The 22,625-nt window shown below is 46.4% G+C and overlaps 1 protein-coding gene across 4 annotated transcripts in view; it reads left to right on the top strand.

The window, feature by feature from the left end:
* Window positions 1-18,244, top strand: part of ZNF827 (zinc finger protein 827) — an 883,430-nt gene extending 865,186 nt beyond the window's left edge. For 2 of the 4 annotated variants that reach the window (XM_069631232.1, XM_069631231.1), the window contains one exon: window positions 6,421-18,244. In XM_069631232.1, coding sequence (XP_069487333.1) covers window positions 6,421-7,228 — 808 coding nt within the window. In that variant the 3' untranslated portion in view covers window positions 7,229-18,244. Of the gene's footprint in view, window positions 1-3,617; window positions 3,695-6,420 lie in introns of all 4 variants that reach the window. The other 2 variants (XM_069631233.1, XM_069631234.1) reach the window with 2 other exon arrangements.
* Window positions 18,245-22,625: the final 4,381 nt, after the last annotated feature.

The raw sequence follows: 22,625 nt of genomic DNA, 5'->3' as shown, positions 1-22,625 counted from the left end.
AACCTGTAGGAGAAAGATACAAGCCCAATCCATATATTGTTCCCACTAGACTCTCCAATAGTTCTGCAACCCCAAAGTACCTGGCGTTGCAGCGTTCCTCGTCGGGGAAATCGACAACCCTTCTTGAGTGTCCTCCCTTTCAGGCAGGAGTCACGGGTCGTCGAACATCCGACGGAGAACAGGTCGAGCTATGACGGTGAAGTGGCCGCGTTGTTCCTAGCGGTGCTCGTTGATGGGGAAGCGTAAATGTCCTGCCATGAAGAGGTGTGCGGGGCACCTCGGTGTCGATAGTTCTGGACCACAAAGAGTTGAAGAACTGTGGCCCAGCAAGGGCGTCGAGTCGTCGGTGTCGCTATGGTCTTTGGGTGGTGGGAAACCCACCGGTGGATGCTCCTTGGCACATGGACGGTCTGGCCTTCTCCAGCAGGATACAGCGGCGACGATGCGGACGAAAGCGTCCTTGGATCAATGAAGTTCTTAGGCAACGGGAGCATGGCGGCTCCAGTTGGTGACGGCGGTCGTCGACAGTGGCGGACAACAGTCCAGGCACTTCTCCTTGGAGTTCCGCAGCAGTCCCCGTATCGGGTCGGCAGCCTGTCGAAGGTCTGTCTACCAGGGAGCTTAGGCAAAGATCAGCTGTGCACGATGGACCCTCGTAGCTCGGGAAGAGGGCGCCTTACCAGGTCCTCTCTGGGTCAGTTCTTGAAGCACAGCAGCTTTCAGATTGTGAAGGAGAGCAACAGCAATTCTTCTCGTCCAGCAGGGCTTCAGGATCAAGCTTCAGTTACTCCAGTTACTCGTCGTAGTGGACTTCAGCTTCTGAACACGATTCCTAGCAGTGAGAGGTCCCCAGATATACTGTTGATCTCCCATTCATTCCGCTGGGTCACACTCAAGCATCCAATCAAGACTACGATCATTCATGCAGGCAGGCAGCCAAGCAGGCACACGGGGCATTCAGGCCATTCACTTCTCTCCAGACACTCACAACAAGTTATGTGTATTGGGACAAGTACCAAGCCATTCAACACTCCAAGCTGCATTCATACCGGTTTCGGGCAGGGCTGTCTCAACCATTGTGTCAACCACCAGATACTAGACAGCCACAACATAGAATGCATATTCGTCACACACTCCATTCACCTAGGTCCCACCCAAAGGGGTACCCACAACATACGGTTGTTGAGAAGGCTCCAGCCAGTCTGGTCGGCACTTCCCCACCCTACCATATGTGGAACTTCCATCCAACAGCCAGTCAGGGGGAAGGGACAGAGGCAGGGCTTCCCAGGACTTCGGGAAGATCAAGGTAACAGGTGATGTTAGGCAAGAGGCCATGGGGGCCATTTTGTCTCCATCTGGAATCTACCGATTCCAATGACAGGGCCTGGGCATCCCAAAATGGAGGACGCTCAGGGCACCAGTCATTTCAGCACGGGGCTGCCACCAGCCCGTACCCTGCTCTGTGGGTCACACACAGGTGCCCAAAAACATACACTAGGGGCACAGGGTTGCACCCCTACCCATGGGTGCCATAAGGGTATCCCATGGGTCTGTTCACCAAACCAAAAGAGAGAGAGCTGCACCGCCAGGAGTCCCACATGAACTCCTGCGCGGAAAACACAACAGAACACACGATAACAAGCAGTAAAGGACAAGGATACGGAGGCCCTGTCCCTCCGATGCATTTCCAGCATCGCAACAAGGACCCTATATGTTCAACATAAATCATAGACAAATTGTAGAAAACACATATGTTAGGTACAAAAAAACCTGACACATCGTGCACCCCTAGAATCGTATTAGTCCTTTTCGTGAGCTGCCCCTTGTTTGATTATCTTGATTTCTTCTTTGAGAGTCGACACGTGTTTTGCCCTATTTAAGAGCATCAGATGGTGCTCCAACCATTTGCATCCTTCATCAGGACAAACACGATTTGTTCACAACAACCCAATGTGTTCCTGTGTCTTTCCTATATCTATAATTCAAACATATGTACATATTATCTGTTAGCGTAGGGTGGCATGTGTGAAATTCAACTCATAAACAGGCGCACAATTCCATTGTCAACTATTCTTTTCATCTTCTTCCTCAAGCAGTCCATCATAAACACTGCAGCCCGCCGGCCCCAAGTTATGTAGTAGGACAGATTTCTTCCTTGCAGGAGCAAATTTGTCACCACCTATGGCCACCTTATATGTGTCAAATAACTTTTTCCATCAGTCACTGCCCTGTTGGCTTTGCACTTGTCAGGGCCCACCACAAGCCATTGACGTGGAAGCTCCCTGTTGCTATGGGACGCCACGCAGTAGAGTTCCTTCTTCTAAACCCTCATATTTCTCTTTTGTTTCTACGGGCAGTTAGGGCAGGGAGAATAGTTCTTGAATAGGCCGCCCAGGCCGTTGCTGGCAGGCAAGAGCATCGCTATGCTTCCCATGTGGCAATCACTGCTAGGATGTTGGGAAAGCCTGACAGCCATTCGCCACAGCCGTCCAGGTCTCACCTTACAGCCGGAATATCCCATCTTCACCAGCAGTACAGGTGTCCCGCAGGCTCCAGCCGACTGACACCTCCCCCCACCCCCGTGACCTCCACCTCATCGGCACTAAAGAGGTTCCAGAGCGGGCATAAGAGTACTTTCAGCCACTTTATTTAGAGCATGCAGGCACACACCAGCTCACATACAACCGCCCCTCGTATGTCTGCCAACCGCCTCCCTGAACTAACCTCCCGAGCAATGCTCGGGAGCACAACCCAACAGCTGCTTTCTTCTCAACAGCTCATAACAGCTGCCTTGAAACCCCTGTGTTCTTTCTTTTTTTGTCCATCATTTTTGTGTTGAACAGTAAGAACCTGCTTTGTGATTCCTACCATTTTTTGGTGTGAGGCCAGAACGAGCACAGTCAGCACCACTAAAAAGTTGCCATTTCTTTTTGAAAAATGGTTCCGGGGTCCCCTCAAAGAGGGAAGGCAGCGAATGCGCAATGAGTTGGTGTATTGATGAGCAATTGATGCGCAATGAGTTGATATACTGGTAAATACGTTGCTTTGTTTGTGTCGGCAGCCTAAGGGGATCAAGCAAGAATAGATAGCATCACGTCAGACGCAGGGGGTTCTGCCATGTGAACATCGCCACTGCACATGCAAGAGTTCCACACGAAGGAGCATGCATATGTGTAGTTATGTGACAAACGGGGTGACAATGTCCATCAGAAATGACTTCCAATAACACATTTACAGATGGTGGGGGCATTCCCTGTCGGGGTGCTGGTACAACAGCACAAAGGTGAGGCGGTGAGCCAGTTTATGTGGGTGTGAGCAAAGTAGGACATAAGCCAGGGACAAAAAAAAGAAGCATATGTGCAAGAAATGCATACTGTGTTGTGCAGCGGGTGGGAATTCTTTGTCTCTTTTTCTGTTACTTTTCAAAAGCCTATTAACATTATTCTGAAAGTTTAACGTGTGGAACGGAGACTTTGAGCCCCGGGTCTGGCTTGTTGTTTCTGTATCTAAAAACATGATGCACCATGGTAAGGTTTGTGGGTGGTATATAACATGTTGGTATGTGTCCTGCAGGTTACCTCTTGTCACCTTATAATGGCTCCTCGCTCTCATTACAGAGACCCGAACTGTTTAGACCCTCTACCCTGTGCACTTGCCCGCACCATGCCTGAGACGCCAGTTATAAATGAGAAAGGTAACCCCCAGGGTGCTTATTAACATATGCACATGACTCACTAATGGGTGTCAGATTGTGGAAACCAATGTATGAAGTTTTGAAATGTACAAGATATTGACTAGGCCCATTGACACTGAAATTGATTAAGCACATATTTCTTTTCAAAAGCTGATTGTTTCGAGTGCCAAAGTCTCTCCAATTTACTGAGAAATCGATCTTTCATTCATAATTTGTGGGACATTAGAAAAGATATTAGAAAAGATACCGGTGAACGGATTTGTGGATTCTGTTTAAATAAAAATGGCCAACCTAACAGTCATTGAAGACAATAGTGGCCAATAATTTCAAGATCTTAAATGTAAAGGTGCAAATCGAGGCTGCAACGCATCCATTTGGGAGCACTAAAAGTTAAACCCATTTGACTGCTTGTCTATTTCAGGTCTAAAGCATATAGTAAGGACGATACAGTGTAATGCATATCGTTCTGTATAAATTAAAATATATGAAACTCGGGGAAAGGTCAGAAATGTACCCAGAAAGAGGGATCCAGTTGAGGAGTGAAATATCTTATATGTTGAAATAGAGCAACCAAAAGCCAAATGACAGATCATTGCAATGCTTTGTCATATCATCAAGATACAGGTATCGGCAAGTACCAAACCTTCTACGCAGGTGTTTGTTTTCTCAATATTGTCAATGAATCCCAAATCATCTCATGGAATCCTTATGCCCACACATCTCAAGGGAACGGCGTAACGTGTTTCTAGGACATATCCCGTCCCCAGCGTTAGTTGGGGTATATCTGAGACTACCAAGAGAAACTTAACCACGGGACTGTAGGATGCGATGATTTGCTACTTTTTGTCACAGTCTTGGGATTTTCTTGCTAGGAAGCAAATACTGTCACTCAAAACCACAAATACATGGTTGTGTTAGAGGCCTGTAATTACTGAGTGGAGAAAGTAACGTGGTCTGTTCCCGGTGGAAAGGGTCTGCAAGATGTTTCCGCTCCGTTTAGAAAAGAAGGGCAACGGTGGACAAAGAACACCTCTCCCGTTTCATAGTAAAACCCTCTTGCATTTGCAAATGTTTCTGTACCTCGATCCACCTGCCATTTGTTGCCTCGCCTCAAGGCAAACGTGGTAAAATCCATTTATCTCGAGAGTCGCAATAGAAAAAAGTGAAGAGCGATAGGTGGAAGATTTGAATTGAATCATAACCACTGACATTGTTATTTTAGGTCATTACTCACTTTTAAAACACATGCACGCCACATGGGGCTCCTTCCCACTAGACCGCTCTAGCCTTCCCTGATCCCTATTAGGTCTGCAGTCGTTTTTTGAAGGATTGCAGACGCAGAGATGTTCTTCAGTGTTTGTCATGTAAGTGGGATGTGAATTCCAGAGGAGGGATGCCAACAAGGAGAGGGTTCCGCCACAGATTCAGCTTTGTCTGAAGAGCGGCGTGATTAGCAGTCCACTGTCTGCAGGGAAGATTGTTTCTGAGATAGTTTCTTAGACATTTTGGGCCAGTCTCAGTGTACTTGGCAGCAGCAACTAGAGCAATTATTAGAAGCCAATTAATGATGTGACTAAAACGGGGAAGACGTTCTCATGAATTCGATTTCTAAAGAGGAAAACTGCCTAACCTTATGCCAAATGGCCAATGTCCTGTTTTATTCTGACAGCAGTAATTTTAGCAAGAGCGGTGAGGATGAAGCAATGTTACCGCTGGGTATTTAAACATAGGCAGGAGGCATTCAGCAACATTTAGTGTGTACAAAATGTCTGAACCCTCCTTTACTTTTTTTATAATTCGGTGAATCTGCCTTGTTTTCCCTGATGTTCAGGTCACCAGTAAAAGACAAGAAAGGTGGGCAGGTCCCGGCTGGCATATGCGGCAATCGGGCAAGGCCCTTTAGTGCAGGTCCAGCGGGCTAATGTGGGCCAGTTGGTTTGCCCAAGGTAGGCCAGTTAGATAAGTTACTTCAGTGTGCGGCTTCTGGTTTTGTCTAGAGTTACTGACCAAGGATTCTTTAAAACTCACGATTCGCGAAATATTTAGCCAAAAATCCTTCACCTGGATACTAATGAACAGTCCTTTTACAAAAGCAGTGACTTGCCATTTGCAATTCTGGGTGACTTTTTCATAGTTTCATAGGTGCCCGGACCAATTTTATGCCGCTTTCCAATCCTGAAAGCGGGCAAGGCTTTTTCCTCCTGTAACTAGCTGTTTTGCCCACCAAAGTTTTCAACATTAAAATTTAGTAAGAGGCTATTTGGACAGCCCAACGCACAAACTGAATTGTCTCTTTGACTTTGAATAATAGGAGTTACTGTTACCCCCAAAACAAAGGTATTCACCTTTATTGATCTCAGAAGGTTGACAGGCTGACACCCAGCTATGCTGGGATTCAAAACTGTGACTTGTAGGTCTCTTGCAAGAAAAACCTTCCACCAAGCTGTCTTAACAGTGCTTTTGTCAAGTATAGGAGAACTTCAAGTAAGATTTCAAAACAGAAACCAATGTGATTTCTTGTGCCAAATTGCTGACTGATGTAGCTGTGTGCTTTCTAATAGCTTGTATTGTATGCTGAGTAGACGGCTATTATGCTGAGACACTAATACGCATGTGAACAGTATTATGCAAGGCAGAATACCCAACAAGCACTTTGAAGTCATTTTCACTTATTGATTTTTCATCTGTGTCTCATACCCTTTTTTTGTTGTGTTAATTTTTGGCAGATGCCCCTTCTGCATTTACTCCACCAACCGACCCGCAGCAATGGAGTGCCACTTGAGGACGCACTACAAGATGGAGTACAAGTGCCGTATCTGCCAGACTGTGAAATCCAATCAGCTGGAGCTGGAGATGCACATCAGAGAACATCGCCTGGGCAACCATTACAAGTGCGACCAGTGCGGCTACCTCTCCAAGACAGCCAATAAGCTGATTGAGCATGTGCGCGTCCACACCGGGGAGCGCCCCTTTCACTGTGACCAGTGCAGCTACAGCTGCAAGCGCAAAGACAATCTGAACTTGCACAAGAAGCTCAAGCATGCTCCACGACAGACCTTCAGCTGCACTGAGTGCCTGTTCAAGACCACCCACCCTTTTGTCTACAGCCGCCACATGAAAAAACACCAGAGCGGAGACTGTCCAGAGGAGGACAAGAAGGATGAGTTTTCTAACTCCAAGGAGGTTGGCCAACTTCTGACTGTGGCCAGCTCCAGGAGCCTCCTGTCGCCTCTTTCAGTCCTGTCTGCCTCTCAGGCGCTGCAGACTGTGGCAATATCTGCAGCGCAGGGCAGCAGAGCAGACTCCAGCATAGCACTTAAAGCCTTGGCCATGAACGGAAGCTCTCTGCGCTTTGATTCCTTTCGGAATGCTGACTACGCCCACCTCATTCCCTTAACCATGCTCTTCCCCAATGACCACTTTGATCTCACATTCCACCCACCCAGACCTCAGACTGCACCTCCCGGGACAGCCTCCTCAAAGCACTCCTTCCTCGCCTACCTTGGACTAACAGAAAGAGCTGAGACTGTTTAACCGCAGAGACTTTCTTGTGCCAAGTACACTGCAGGTGTACATTGCCGCAAAAACTATTGAAATGGTTGGAACATTTGTACTGTATATCATTGGTAAGGTTAGACGTGTGTGTATAGTACTTATTGCATTCACATGAAAGCTGCTTATTGAATTCTTCAGCGTGTAAGCTGCTGCATATTGCTACATCCACAGGGTACTTACTCCTCTCCTCTGGCCCTGTAAAGCTACCCTTTTATGTCAGTGAACCTTTTAAAGGATAGCTAGTGGCACCGACTTAAGAAGTCCTGGTGAATCCCTTCTCCTCCCGCAACACCCAGCTTTCCGGAAGACATCCCGATTCTTGGAATTGGCCACCTCCATGTCCAAGCCCTTTCCTCAAATACCTCAATGCAGAACATCTGATTGCCTTGCACCAGCGGTCTCATTAGCTAGCCTGAGTGCAGAAATTTCCTTCGACCAGTAATTTTGGGGACTTTAATCATAGTGCCAGCACGTAAGAAAAGGTCAGCAAAGTGGGGTACAAGGTTTCATGTGCCCAGCCTTGTATTGCCTCCTTTTTGATATCTGTGCCAGTTCTATACTTTTCACTGATCATTTGTTCGATTTGAGAAGGTGTTGATGTTCCTCATCCATGGTAGCCATGTCTACTCTTACTTCTGTCACTTGCCTTCCCCTCTGGCCCCTGAACACATAGGCCATCGCACGCAGAGCTCGTCAGCCTCCACGGTATAGGTTGTCATAAAAAGGGGTTTACCATTGTATCCAAAACCAGAGGTGTTGCTGGGGGAGGGGGTAAGGAGGCTTTAGCCCCAGGTCTTTTGGTTGTAGCCCAGGATAGAAGCTCAGGGACTACACCAAAAAGGCTATAGCTAGCCCGAATCCCGCCAGTCCTGACATTAGCCTAGCCCCTGATCTTTTCCAGACCTAGCAACTCCCCTGTCCAAAACGTAATCATTTAGAAAATTACCCAACCTAAGGGATTAGAAAAGGAGGCAAGATATGTATATGACTGCCCAGATAAAAAATGAGACAGAGCGTGTTTTGCACGGTGCGGCCTAGTCGAAACCATACTGTTTTTCCCACTCTCGAAAATCATAAAAAGCAGAAGTATCAGACAATGAAGCTCTGTGCACTTAAGAAAATGGGGCATGGGCATTAATACACTCACTCTGATCAGAGATAGACAGAATCCCACAAGATGGTCTTTACATATGCAGTGATGCGATCTTCGTCCCGCCCTCACTGCTCTGGGCGATCTAGTTTTGATCCTATCCTTCGAAGCACCTTTCCACTCCTGATCGAACTTTGGATGTCAGTTTTGGGACCGCCCACTCATGGTTAAAGCTGTTACTTCATGTCCTGAACATGGCAACCTTTGTCTTAGCACTTTATTGCTGCGTCACAGCATTATGTACATTTCAGACGGAAGTGGGAAGCTAAAGGGTAGTGTGTGTTTTCTTTCCGAGAGACTTCTCCAGTGGGCAGCGGGCAGCAGGTCACAGAGAGAGGCCCTCCTTCTGAACACAACCTGTTTTCCAGTGAAGGTATTTGATACCGCTTGGGATTTTTTGTATGCATTTTATAGAACACACTAAATTGTCATGTGGGTATGTGTTCTTAAATTATTGTTTTCCGTGATTTACTTAAGTTGACTGGGAGAATTTTACTTCTGCTTTTCAACTCTTGGAATGAGGAAGAAAAAGCATAAGGCTGTCTGTGATTGGAACTGAGATGTTATGTTAAATGAAAGATATGCTTGCATTTACCAGGCCAAGGGCGGAGGGCGATAACATGGAAAGATGGGTATTACAGAAACAGTTCACTGGTGCACCGCCATTTTGCACTGGTGTTTTCCCTGGGGCAGCATTTTCCCTAGTGCAAAAGTCGATTGATTCCATGCATTTTCGTACCAGGAACGTTTTTCCCAGTGCCTGTGTCATGCAATATCGCACTGTACCATTTCAATGTTTCCGTAAAATTGACCTGTGTGTGTGGGGTCATCCCTACCGACTCAACGACAATCGTTTCCTCAGATTATATTAGTATCTGTGTAGTGTAGCGTGTGGTATGGAGTTCACCTCGCTGTGTCTAAAAAGCACCATGGTGTTGGAATGATTGGGTGCCGCCCCTAAAATGTGTCAGTGTAGAAATAGCAGCATCCTTCAAAGCGCAGCCTCTTGGCTTGCTACCGGGAGGAGCACAGCAGTCTCCCGGTAGAAACCCAAGGATTGTCAATTAATGCGCTGGACCAGGGCGCCCTTACCTTGCAGCCCAGGATAACAAGTTGGGCCTCATTATGAGTTCGACGGTGTGGCCAAAAATGGTGGAAATGCAGTAGTAGCCGAATTACCACTGCATGACTGCTGCATTACTGCACCGCCAAACTATGGGTTTGGAGGTAAAGTGGAGGAAAAGCCTCCAGAAAAATGCTGGAGGGGATTCTGCCATCTTACCACCAAAAAAACGCCAATTTCAGTGGAATTACCATCAGGGGGAATTCTGCTGAAATCGCATGGAGGCCTATGGACCACATAAATGGGGACTAACACTGCCATACCGCCACTTGTAATCTGTCGGTAATTCCGCCAGGCTAAGTGGTGGTAAGAGTAAATCTGTTTGGTGGAGATACCAACAAACTCACAAACAGGCCCAAAAATCTTGAATGAGGTGCTCTCAGCATTGCTTATGGGTGCCTATTCTACGGAGTCCTCAAGCTTCTCAGCCACTGCCTGCAGGTTTACGGGATCATCATATACAACCCCCAGAAGGCATTCAGTTATATGTGCGGGCATCATGCCAGGCAGGCAACTGTCTTGCATTTCTCCACTGAGACTGACACAGCAAGGGCAGTTTGTAGTTGTATTCACTAGAGACGATAGTCGAAATGTATGCTTTGTTGCACAGTTTTGTGCTGGATCATTTCGATTTGGAGCCGGGAGCAAAGCCTCCTTGGGAAAGTTTTGCATACGAGCCCTTTTCTTCGTATAACGCTCTAAATGAAGCTGTAAATTGAGGCAGCACTGGGAGCCAACTTATGTGAAGACACTGCTTCCCTATCAAACAATGGTTTATAAAGCACTTCTAAGCAGGCTAACACCAGGCTAGGTCCTTCCACCCCGGATCAGAAGGCAGAGCCGTGGAACCTGCGCTGCTGTTTGATGTTTCTTTCAACTTCAGGGCGATAAGAAGCATTGCTTTGTGAAGGGTGATAATATCGCATGCATTTCATTCCGTAGCATTTGCCTTTCAAGTAGCCTGGAGCTCCAAAATGGGGGGTAGGTAGGTAAAACGTTATTTCGACGATTAACTCCATCTTAAAAAAGGTCACATTTTACAATGGCAAAACAGTAATTTAACATTGTAGGTATTTTTAAAAAAATAAAAAGAAATCCTTTTCAATAAAACAGTAAACCGCAAAGGCACTACTCTTGCTGGGAAGGGAAAGTAGATGCTTCTACGCATTATAGACTGATCTAAAATGACACGCCCTTAAGATTGGTTCTCAGTGGACCAACTAGCAAGTACAGAGGCTCACGGGAGACAGTTCCCCTAAAGCTAAACAGAAACAGCCTCTTCCGGTTTCATGAAACCAACTACCAGAAAAGTGAGGTAAAATTGCTAACCTTCGTTCCAATGCATCTCCGGAGAGGTAGCCCAAAACTCCATATTAGCTGCTTAGCAGGCTTGGTTCCCAATTTTTGGAACCTCTCAGAGATGGTCTGCTTGACAGAATATCCAATAAGACCACATTTCTAACGAAAGTAACATTTCGTGCAAACCCTTGAGTTATTCTTTTTCTGGAAGCAGCAGCTACAGTTCTTCTTGACACCGAAAACTCCAGTCGTTGCGTTTAATAGAATTTCAACTCATTTGGGGTACAATTTGTGCAGCGGTAGGGCACAAATCTGAGGCTCAGAGAGAACTCTGCGCTGTGCCCCTGCATGCAAGCACTTGCTGGTAGACGTGATTTTATTCCGAAGAAGGTTGTGAAACGGTGGACTTTACCAAACTGCTGGAATTCGAGCCAAAAGAGAGCAAGATACTCAGCCCCACCTCTGGCTCCACCTGAAGCCTCTGCCCCTTCCTCATATCCTTCGTGCCTTTGCGTTCCTCTAATGTACGGGGAACATTGATGGCCAAAAAAGCCAGGTGCCCCGATCCTTCAGTGCAGAGGCAGCAGTGGTGTGAATGAAGGACTCTCCTAGGTCGTTAGTGGGTTCCAGAATAGGCCCCGGCTGCCGCCAGCCCTCCAGTTCCTACCTTTTACATCAGTGAGGATGTGGCCCGAAGGCTGATGACCATTGTGACTGTTTCAGCTTTTGCAGTGGTCTTCTCCTTTGTGAGGCCTTGGGAGGTCTCACTCCTTGCTGGACATTCATTTAAAAATAAGAAAATGGTGTCCTTAGGTTTACCTGGCCATAGACCTTCACCTTCCCTGGGATGCAGTTTGTGGAGGACAACTCTGCACCCCTGCTCTACAATCCTCCTGCCCTTTCATTTCAGATATACGTATGGTAATTAAACTGCAAGCTGGGCTCTGTGGAGTGCTCATTAAACTGGCTTTAATGCCTCATCTACAACATAGGTTCAAAAGAGATCCACTGACTCCAGAGGTCGCTGGCTGCTCGTGCAGTCATCATCGTCATCAAGGCCTGGTTCTAGGCAGCAGCGACTTGGGACCAGGCATGACTCCAGTCAGTAAGGTCTCGTCTGTCGATTAAGAAGAACCGAGCATAGGTGCAGAATACTCCCCAGGGAAACAAGGCATATCTTTTTGACTTCAGAACTACACACCACTTTGTCACTGTCGAATGTGAAGAAACAACTGGCGAGCCACAATATCAGCATTATAGTCGGCCATCTTGCTCATCCCAGAGGGGATACTTTGTTCATTACCTTCAATGCATCCACTCTCAAACATGTAAGCATGCCATGTATACCCTTTGAGACATGCATATGCCGGATTTGACCATGCAAAGGTGAGTCCTCTCATTACTAGGCCATATATTATGCTGTCTGGGCATGCATCGCATGCATGCTTCTCCGGTATGGAGGTACACTGTTGAAATCTAGGCCTCCTGCCTCCCCCCAGGCCCCGCTCCTTGTTCTTTCCTTAACATTTTACTCCTTTCATATGCTTGACTCGATTATTCCAGTGGCAAAATGTCTATCTAGCCACCATCCATGTTTGAGATGGTAATTAACACCGAGCAAGTGCAAGCTCCAGATATTTCACAAACTTAGAGAAACTTTATGCAAAAAGTTCAAGCTGCTTCTGTCAAACCTCGGCACCCACGGCCGCATCAGTGGAGCTCAGCCATGGAATTATCTCCTTGGGAGGATCTCCAGAAGCACCACGACTTCCGCTTCCTTGACTCATTTCATGAGAGCAAACATTCCATGGAACTCATGCCGTGCCAGCCACAGAAATAGCGGGCTCTATAAAAGATGATTCATTTGGTATTACCTCAACACAGCCAGTTATGTAGGCACCAGTAACTACAAGAAAGGGGACCTGATAAGAAATGCAAGTGTCTTAACTCAGGATCAAGCCCAACATGCAGTATTTAGTCATAGCAAATCTCTATTTCAGTGTTGTGGCCTGCAAGTATCACGTGCAAGAACCAATCAAAGGCTTTCAGACCATCCCTCCTTTAGAAGCAGCTTCATGTCCACCATGGAGAGGGCAGCACAACTCTCTAGTTCATGATGCTGATCCGATGGAAATATTGCCAGGCGAGACTGAATGCGCTTTTTAATAAATGAGGGGGCATAGTCTGATGTCTGTCGCATTGTGTACACTAAGAACAAAGGCCCATGGCCAACACTTTTTAGATAGCATCAAACATCAGCGACCCTTATCATTCTTATCTTAACTGCTCACTTCTTTTTGGCCTCTCACTATTCCAAAGGGTGCCGCGCAAAGTTGGCGGTTTCCTATGCTCAACGTATTGACGCCTTGGAATACGCAGGCAAATGTCTTTGCCACGCATGAGTGTCTCGCAGCTAAGCCTTTCAGTTGTTCTCTCTAGATACGCGATACCCTACTATTTAAAACTGGCCCAAATTCCAAAAGACTTTTTTTTAAATGGATGGTCAGTTGAATTGGCATTCTCCGCTTGGCAGGTTATGGCATCTGCAATAACTCTGTGCAGCCACATATATCTGACTTTTCTAAGCCTCTTTTCAACAGTCCAAGAAAAAGACCCTTGATCTCGATGTTTATGGGGTTCCTCATTTATCAGCCCAGTGACTATATTCTGAGACTTCTGATAGCTGGACTGCCGAATTTCAAATCTCTTGGCATGATCGGTTTCTATCACAACCTCACTAGAGTCGGGCAGATCATGGCAACCTTTAAAGGTTCCCAGAACCAGCAAACAGCTCCAGAAGAAAGTGGGCCGGTGTAAAGCAAGATCCGCAAATGCTGCCCCAGTGCAGGAGGCCAGGATATCTGGAGGCCAGGAGGTCTGAAGTTCTGGAGACCAGGAGGTCTGGAGGCCAGGAAATCTGGAGGCCAGGAGGTCTGGCGGCCAGGAGATCCACCTGTTTCCATGCTGGCCAAGCCTCTATTCAAGCTTAGCAGAATGCATTCCACAGAGGCCGGAGCTTTCGGGAACAGTGTACCCCTTCCTTGTGGGACAAGTGGACTCCAGACTCTAAAGAAGTAGGCTCGATACGTGCTTCTGCTAATCTAAATCGAGGTTCTGAAGTAGAGCTTAAAGACAGGTCAGATTCGAAGTGCTATGCAACTTGTCGCCGTGGATCACGGAAGCCAGGCTTCACGGTCTTCCTACTTTAGTAGTTGAAAAGCGGGCCTTAGTGGACTTGTGCCTGATTTGACTTTCTCTATTTAAGGGTGCACCACTTATTGCAGATGCGCCCGCTCAAATACAATATACTTCTGTTAGGAAAGGGGGCATAGCTGATTCGAGTATTAAATGCTTGATTTTAGAAACTTGGTAAAGTTAGGTCCAGAATGTAAAATGGGTATCATTAATGTGGTTCCATGTCATTTCGCCGACCCCCCTTTTTTCCGACAGGTAGTTTGCCGAGGCAGTTTTTCCGAAAAAGTGAATTGAAATTATTTTGGGGGGGGGGGTTCCACTCCCGAGACCCCCTTAATTTAAATATGTTTTTTTATTTCCCTTCCCCCAACCCTTTATTTACTCTTTCACACCCCCCAAAACATTTAGATGGATATTTTCTGCAAAACGTCCGCGGCAAACACCCGTCGAAAAAACGGGTGTCAGTAAAAGGACGCAATACCATTAATGTTGTCTGCATAGTCCTTGCTTTGCTGACTGCTTTGTAATCTATGCTCTAGAGACAATGAACAGGATTCATTTGAAGAGCAGCAGGACCCCCGGGGGCCAGTCAGGAGTGGATCTTGCAACAAAATCATTGGATGCAAATGTAAAGATCTGTGGTGTCTGTGAAGGGTTGTCCTATCAGCAGAACAACAGTGACGATATCACAGAAACTGTGCAGCAGTGCAGGTGCAGTTAGCACTAGGGCAAAAATTACCCTCGTTCAAAGTATCTGTTGATGCATTTTCTCAGAAGGGAAACGTTGTTTAATCCAGGGGTCTTCTGCCTTTGGTTCTGCAGATCCTTTGGACTACCACTCCCATCAGGTCTAGCAAGCATGACCCATGTTATGGAATCATAGTCCAAAACATTTGGAGAGCTGCAGCTTGCAGACCCCTATCCCAGTCCTTTGTCCTGGTGAAACATGCATTGAAGGAGCATGTTTTGAGGTTCCGGGTGTTGTCTACCGCTTGTTTCATCCCCCAGATGTTTCAGTGTTGTATTTTCAATGTTTTTAAATTAAGTGCAGCAGCAAATGCGGGAGGGGGAGAGGGAAGCCCTCTGCAGCACCTCAATTTTTGTTAACACCACCAATCCATTCCCAAATAAAATGTGCCACTTTCCCGCCTGCTTGGGAAAGTACCTGTGTTTAAATAATGTACTGTAGGTGAACTTCTTGGTGGTAAAAATTCTGCAATGAAATCAATGGGTAGCGTTTTTTTCAGCAAGGCAATCCCGTGTGAAATAAAAATAATTCCGTCATTGCATTTTCCCACAGGGGCAATGTTTGCGCTAGTCGCAGTCCTTTGCCCTTACGCACAAGTGCATGGAAAGGACATGTTTATTTGCAAATGGCACGCGCACCGATGGATGCAGCGCTTCTGTAATACTGTCTCGGCGTTTGAGCTGAATTGGCATTTGGTGTGGCTCATCCAACAGTGAAGAGAATTGGATCTGAACGTGCCTTATGTGGAGAGCCTTCATGGCGTCATTCGGGCAGGCAGATTGATATTGAGCATTCGCCATCCCTTATAGCAAGAATTTCTGTATTGCATTTTAAGGGGTGGTATTTCTGCCCTTCTTTTGTGCATAGGATCAGCATGAGAATACCTCCGTCCCAGCAAGGAAGTCACCTGCTGAATCACAGCATTGGGTCACCTGCTTTTTAAAATTTTCATTCCCCTTTGATGCACAGCCCGTAGCTTACCCCCGCGGCACTTTTGTAGAACCATAAACCACCAAACGGCACTGGACCACGTTTTAGGGCCTCAATGCAACTTTGGCAGTGCAGTAATAACGTGCCGGTATTAACACATACCGGCATGTTACCGCACAGGCAAAGTACACGTTTGCGGGTGGGGTGGCTGAAATTACCTCCAGCCAGGATCTGGAGGTGTTCCTGCCACCCTACTGGCGAAAATAGCCGGTATTACCAGCACCGGTATTGGACTCCATGGAATGGGGATTTACTGCCCTTACTGCCACATGTAATCTGGCGGTAATTCCACCAGACCAAGTGTCAGTAACAGTGTTATCGGTGCCGGTATCCTGGCTGTAATACCACCAGGATACAAGCAACCTTGTAATGAGGCCCATAATGACTCTGCTTGGAATGAGTGTTTCTATTTATTCTTAGATTTTCACGAAATTGCTTTTACATTGGCGGGCCATTTAAGGCTCATGACTGCCAGTGTGCACCCCGCACCCACGTGGTTCGATGCCTGCCCTCAGCTCTCTACCCACGTGGGGTTTGAGTGCCAATGCATGTCTAGGGATTGGATGCGTGCTGACCCGTAGACATGCATGGGGGGGCTAGTTGCGAAGCTAGTTAGTATTTTTATGAAGTGTATTGATTAGGAGGTCCTTGGTTACCTGTAAGTAACTGTGCATTTGTTCAAAGGGTGAGATATTGTGGAAAAATGGCAACTGCCGAAAACCTTTGACAAGCTATACAGTGCGTAATGGGTGAATAACGTGCATGAACCAACAGAGCGGCTGTTGATGTGTGAAGAGTAACAGAAATAGAGTGCCACGACTATAAACGTGCAAGAATGCCACTCATTCTGGGGATCAGGGGCGTTTCTAGGGGGGGGCTAAGGGGGCTATAGCCCCTGATCTTTTGGTTGTAGCCCCGGATAGAATCTCAGGAACTACAGCCAAAAGACTAGCTAGCCCCCAGTCCCAACAGTTCCGACATCAGCGTAGCCCCGGGTCTTTTCCAGAACTAGCAACTCCCCTGCTGGGGATTGTTCACTAATACTTTGCACAAGAGAAATGGCAAGCGTATGGGGACGCATGCTCCGGTATTGCAGTAGGCAAACGGGCGCAAACCCATGATTGGCAATGTGCAGTTGCACCCGGGGAGAACCAACGTCCCCATGCCCACCTGGACGTCGTTTGCACTCTGATAAGTAGGAAAAGCGGAAACACAGGTCACAGAAGGGAAAGAATGACCCAATTTAAACCAAAACGAAATGAATGCACTTTGTGCGCACTCACCAGATTACATTCGGAAGCTAAGAGAAAAGAGCCTGTGAAACAGAATGTTTTTTCTTCGCCAAACTGTGCAATATATAGTCATGTTTTAGTGTTAGAAGAACGTTGAACTACCTGGTTGAGGGAAATCATTGTTAACCAGCCTTAGTTTCCCGGTCGAACAGATTTGTATGCTGTTGAGATTCTAATGGCATAGGGATATACGTCATCGGACGACTAGGTCCGTAAAGCACTTTCATGAGGTAAATTATTGTTTCTGTCAAACTGTCATTTTTTTGCTGAATGAGGGGAGCTGTGTTTTGCTGTTGGTTGGGTATATGTTGACGAAAATGTATAATTGCCTGAAGCTGTGGGACACAACCTCCAAAAGTGTTCTATTTGTTTGCCATTTCAAGTCTGCAGAACACATTTTCTTGCTAGATATTTTTCCCGCCCTCTTCTTTCTGCAACTTTGGCCCTCCCCCCTCATTATTGTGGGATCTGTTATCACAATGGTTTGTGAACGCTGACTTTGGAGACGCGTATTCTCCGATGATATGTCCTCTTTACATACCCTCTTGTGAAGCTGCATCACCCCCTCCCCCCAACCACAATCCCCCCATTCGAGGGCACCGTAATTTTCCTAGTGTCTCCCTCTTACAGTAGAATAGGATTTTCAAATCAAAGAACCCCTCTATCATGTTTACATGCAGCCATCTGTGCATGCCATTGGCAGCCCGAGGATTTTGGGTAACCGAGCGGATACCAGTTCATTACAATTGCACCCAAGATAGAACATCAACTTAAAAACACAGATTTCTTTCATATTACAATTGTAAGTCGCACCAACTTGTCCCTCAAATCCCCTTTTGTACCCCACCCCCCAACCCACTCTCGATAGAGTTAAGGGAAAAGCAACTTTTGTTGGCCCGCGCTCCACCCTCCCCACATGCAAGTATGCCCCCCTGGACACCCCAGCACTATCATCTTCCTGTCCTCCCTGATCTTTGATTATTGTATGTGATTCCAAGAGCTGACAGTTTGTGTACATTATCGCTGAAGATTTGTATTGTATAAAGCTTTTTGCATTCTAAGGCTGTACAGGGTTATTTTGACAGTAACTGATATATTCCTCCTTTGCATCTTATGTTGCATTGCCAATTTCTAGTGTAACTGGTTTGGAAGTATAATATACTGTATTCTAATTAAAAGAAAAACCTGGTTGGCTAAATGTCTGTCTTTGTGTGGTGCAGCAAACAATGTGACCAATTGTTTCAGGGGGTGTTCGCAACAAGACTTTCATTCTGGTTGTCATCTCCCTCGGCTTTGAAGTGGAGCTCCTACTAGGTGGGCAAGGGAGATATCATAGCTTTTTCCCTAGGTTAAAGAGAGACACTGGGTGGCAGCCATCATGCAACCCTCAGGATGTATTTTCCCTTCAATGGGCAAAGGTATTTTTGTGTACCCGTCATCTGAAAATCTGGCATTGTGCTTCTGAGGCAGCTTTCTGGAAAAGCACCTTCTCACGCCTCAAAGTAAGTTGCCTTGGACAACTGACTAGTCTGGACTTGGAAGGTGAGTGAGACATGCTGTTGGCTGTCTTAAATACACGACATGTAAAGTTTGTTTCACTTTGTTTGTTTTTGGTTTCAGGAATTCTTCCCCAAAACCCAAAATGATCTTTTTCTGGTTGCCAGATCTAAAGAAATAGAAGGTGAGTGACTGGTGTGTAAGCGATTGGCTTTCCCCGGCATCACTGTCTATGAATATTGATATATTAGACCTGCATCCAAGTAACTCACGGCACACCTACCAATGTAACTCCAAGATGAACCGTAAAATGCAAATATCAATGTAACTACTAAGCCTTTCCTTTGTAACCAGCAATTTATACATGAAACAGCGCCACGATGACATTGGGCTGTTGTGCGCTTTAAAAATACGAATAAATAAATAAATCACTGTCGCTTGCATATAGGGATCAACATTCCACTTGACATCAGAGCTGCCACCTCTCCTGCAGTTTAGAAAAGAGCTGAAGACCCATCTCTTCAAAGAACATACAAAGGTCAATAATATACAGCACTCTCCCCACCGCGACTAGCCCCCCCCCTTTCCCATCCCAACCTGTACTCTCTGTATCCACTCTCTCCATAGCATTCTAACAACCCCCCTTAGTTTTGTATTCTTCCAGTTGTATCGATCTTAGTGTATCCTATAACTCTGTGCTCTTTTTGCACAGCTGCCCATTGAATCCCTGCTAGCTTCGCACTTCAGAAAGCCTCATTGATATGCACTCTTTTAGTGTAATCTGCTGTATGTGTTTATCCCTGCCTTCGTTTTTTGTTAGGAATTTCGTGCTTACTGTGCCTGAAGATGGCGGTCTGAAGAAGCCATCAGGCAGCATGGTGGTGCTGTGCATGATTTTTGTCTCCCCATCATACAGTACAATCTATGCTCTGAGACATTTTTCCTATGACTGGGTATATGTATAGCATCTAGATAAGAAAGGCAAAGGAAGTAAGACCACGCAGAGCAACAGAGGTTCGAATCCCGGATCCGCACTCAGAAACCAAACTCAGGTATGGTATTAGGTGCGTTATAAAAAAAGCAATAAAAAAATAAATAAAATTGCTATTGACTGGACAGGAGTGCTGGACATTGTGGGGCATGAACAGAAAGCTGGATAGGACATCCAATAATGGCCTATGAACCAGCCTGGTGTGGTGCTCAGACTGCACACACTTAGGAGATCTGGTTGAAACCATGAAAAATCAAGTTTCCATCTTGACCACCATTTGAAAGCTGTGTCAGTGTTTTTTTTTATTCTTGAGAGTGATTGGACGCAGGGTAAGATGGCACACCTTTCCCCCATCCAAACAGTTTGATTTCTTCCCTGAAATACCACTCAGTATCCAAACCTGAAATTGAGCCTGGAAGGAGGGGTGGGTTCTAGGGAAGTGAGAAATCACTTGCTAACTGGGATAGCCCATTTCCCAATTATTCTGTCCAAAGTTTTGTGAGGAGTTTTGAAGCAGGATTAGTTATGCGCATGCAGTATGGCTCACAGAGCTTGTGGTCCCCCCTGTGGTCCTCCCCCCGGTTCACCTGGGCTCCCCCCAGATGATTATTCTATATGCAGGTGTTGGGGTAATCGATAGAGGTCCCACGGGTAGAGAGATGTTTAAATTGTGTGTGCCATTTTGTGGACTGGGGTGACGGCGATGTTGACGCAATGTTGCAAATTGGCACAAAAATAGTGTAGTTAATGTGAACGGGATGAATGTTCCTTTCAGTGTTATTTGTGGAAGAGGATACATTTTTAGATTTGCATGCGCATAGCAATACAATGGCAACTTCGTTATAGATACAATGTAAATGCGTGGTGTGCCACTAAGCCTTAATGAGAAGCGAGGAGTTAAACAGGCGCATGCGAGATAGAAGGTTGTGAATGGAGATTGTGATGAGGGGACACAGTAGTGTATAACACACACTTGCATGAACATACATACACAGGAAGATTTTTGGGATAGTTGGGAGCTATGTAGTATATTTCAAATAGATGATTCTGTGTGCCATGTGCCCCTCATTGTGGGGAGTTTGGGTGAATCACTGAAGCTTGGATCTGCGAGGTAAAACTCTGTCCAGGAAACTGGTTTTGCAAGATTGAAGACTGTGAGAGCAGTTTCGGGCAGGCCTGCTTAATGGCCTGGTGCTTTTGTGGAGGAGAGATGTAATCTCTGTAAGTACATGGGAGCCTGTTATTCAATGACTGGGGGATTCCGGCGACCTGGCAGGGCTGGGTTTAAGGGCTGGACAATTAACCTGATGAAACCATGTGTGCTGGAATGGTAAGTCTCGTAGCTTAGAACAAAACGTGTACACCAACAGGTTTGGTTGGGTCAAACCAGCAACAATAGATCAAAAGGAAGTTTGTTTGTCTGTTTCCCTCCTCTTCACATCAATGGAATTTCCATTGAATGACAGGCTGTAGGTGTGGATGCCTAATTAGACTTGCCTGACCATGATTAAGGGGCCATGTCTAACTCTCACCATACTTTGCAGGCATCTTCAGTCGTCTCAGTAGCAGAGTGGTAAAATTAAGGGGTAGTGTGCATTACTCTGAGTCTCCTATTTCTCGTCCCAGTAATTTCAAATGTTAAATGTGTGGACATGAGGGGAGGGGGACCTGCAGTAACCCATAAAGGTCAGGCGAGGGTTAGGTTGGTCATATTTAGGGAAAGGGGATACCATGTCTCACCTATGGGCACCCCACTCCCAGTCTCAAAGGACCCTTCATCTAGGTGATCCTCCCTCGCTTCACCACCCCCAGAATCGGGATCCAAAAGCGATGGCCTTTCCCTTGCCACCTGAGAATAGGATTCAGGGGGTTTAAGAGTGAGAATACTCTCAGGCTTCTCACAAAACCTTCCCCAATGTGGGTTGGACTGGGGTCCTTCACATGGAAACCGGCAGAGGAAGTGTACATCACCTTGCTCTCGACCCTTCCGGCGTTCCACTGTGACACAATAAGATTGAAGGTCCAGAAACCACTGCATTACCCGAGGGTTGGATTCCTTCCTTTGACTGATCCATACTAATTATAACATTATTATTATAATTGTTCTTTTATAATGTGCTTAATACCAGAAACAGGTTTCTAAGCGCGAGACCGGGATTCGAACCTGTGTTGCTATGAGTTGTCTTGCTTCCAAAACAAAGATGTTGTCCCTGAACTTTCCACCGGGAGGAGAATGATTTGTTATTAGACAAAACCTATGCCCCAGAAGCTAATACTTTAGATGAGTCACTGCCCATTTCATGGCCAAAGCCTCTAACTCGATGACTGAGTAGTTCTTTTCTCTGGGAAAGAGCTTTCTACTTGGGTGTTCGAAACCATCATGATTTTGTGAGAGAACTGCTCCTAATTCCAGTAAGGAAGAATCAGTCTGGAGGATTAATTCTTTGAAAAGGTCTGCCACCTTTAAAATGGGACCTTGGCATAGGGCTTGTTTCAAGGTTGTGTCGGGGTGATTATCCCAGGGTCGGCTGGGCCGTCCGCGGACCTCCGGGCTGGGAGGCCCCAACTCCTCCCCTGTTCCCCAAAATGAGTATGAGACACACGCAAGAAGCAAGGTGGTTCTGCTGTTTATTAAACAACGGCAGGGATGGGTCTAGGATCGTACGCATCCGTCCAGACTCTCAAAATTCGTGGGGCTCGCAGGCCCTTTTTGCCTCAGTATGACGCGCTACTTGCGTCACCTGGGAAAGTTAGCGAAAAACCTATCGCCACTCTGGATTGGTTCCTCGAGTGGTAGGGTTAGAATAGCATACATATAGAGAACAGTATTAGTGGTTGAGGATGAGTCAGGTGGTATACTTGGGTTGTCCCTTCTATTAGATACTTGAAAATTGTTACACAAAGACCCCTAATGATTGGCTAATGTTAGTGGCGTCAGTGATGAGTGCCCCCATGTTCTGATTGGTCCACCCGCGAGCCCCCCAGCCTGGGACCATCGTTGTTCCCAGCTCGCGGTGTACCTGTCACTAGCAACAATATGTAACTATGTGTTCGTGCAGACAATGTGCGGATTTGCTCATAGGCTTGAGAG

Source organism: Ambystoma mexicanum, chromosome 6q (genome assembly GCF_040938575.1).
Source record: "Ambystoma mexicanum isolate Mex_15411 chromosome 6q, UKY_AmexF1_1, whole genome shotgun sequence".
NCBI classification, from domain to species: Eukaryota; Metazoa; Chordata; class Amphibia; order Caudata; family Ambystomatidae; genus Ambystoma; species Ambystoma mexicanum.
Note: the sequence above shows the minus strand (reverse complement) of the source record. Positions and strands in the feature narration are given on the sequence as shown.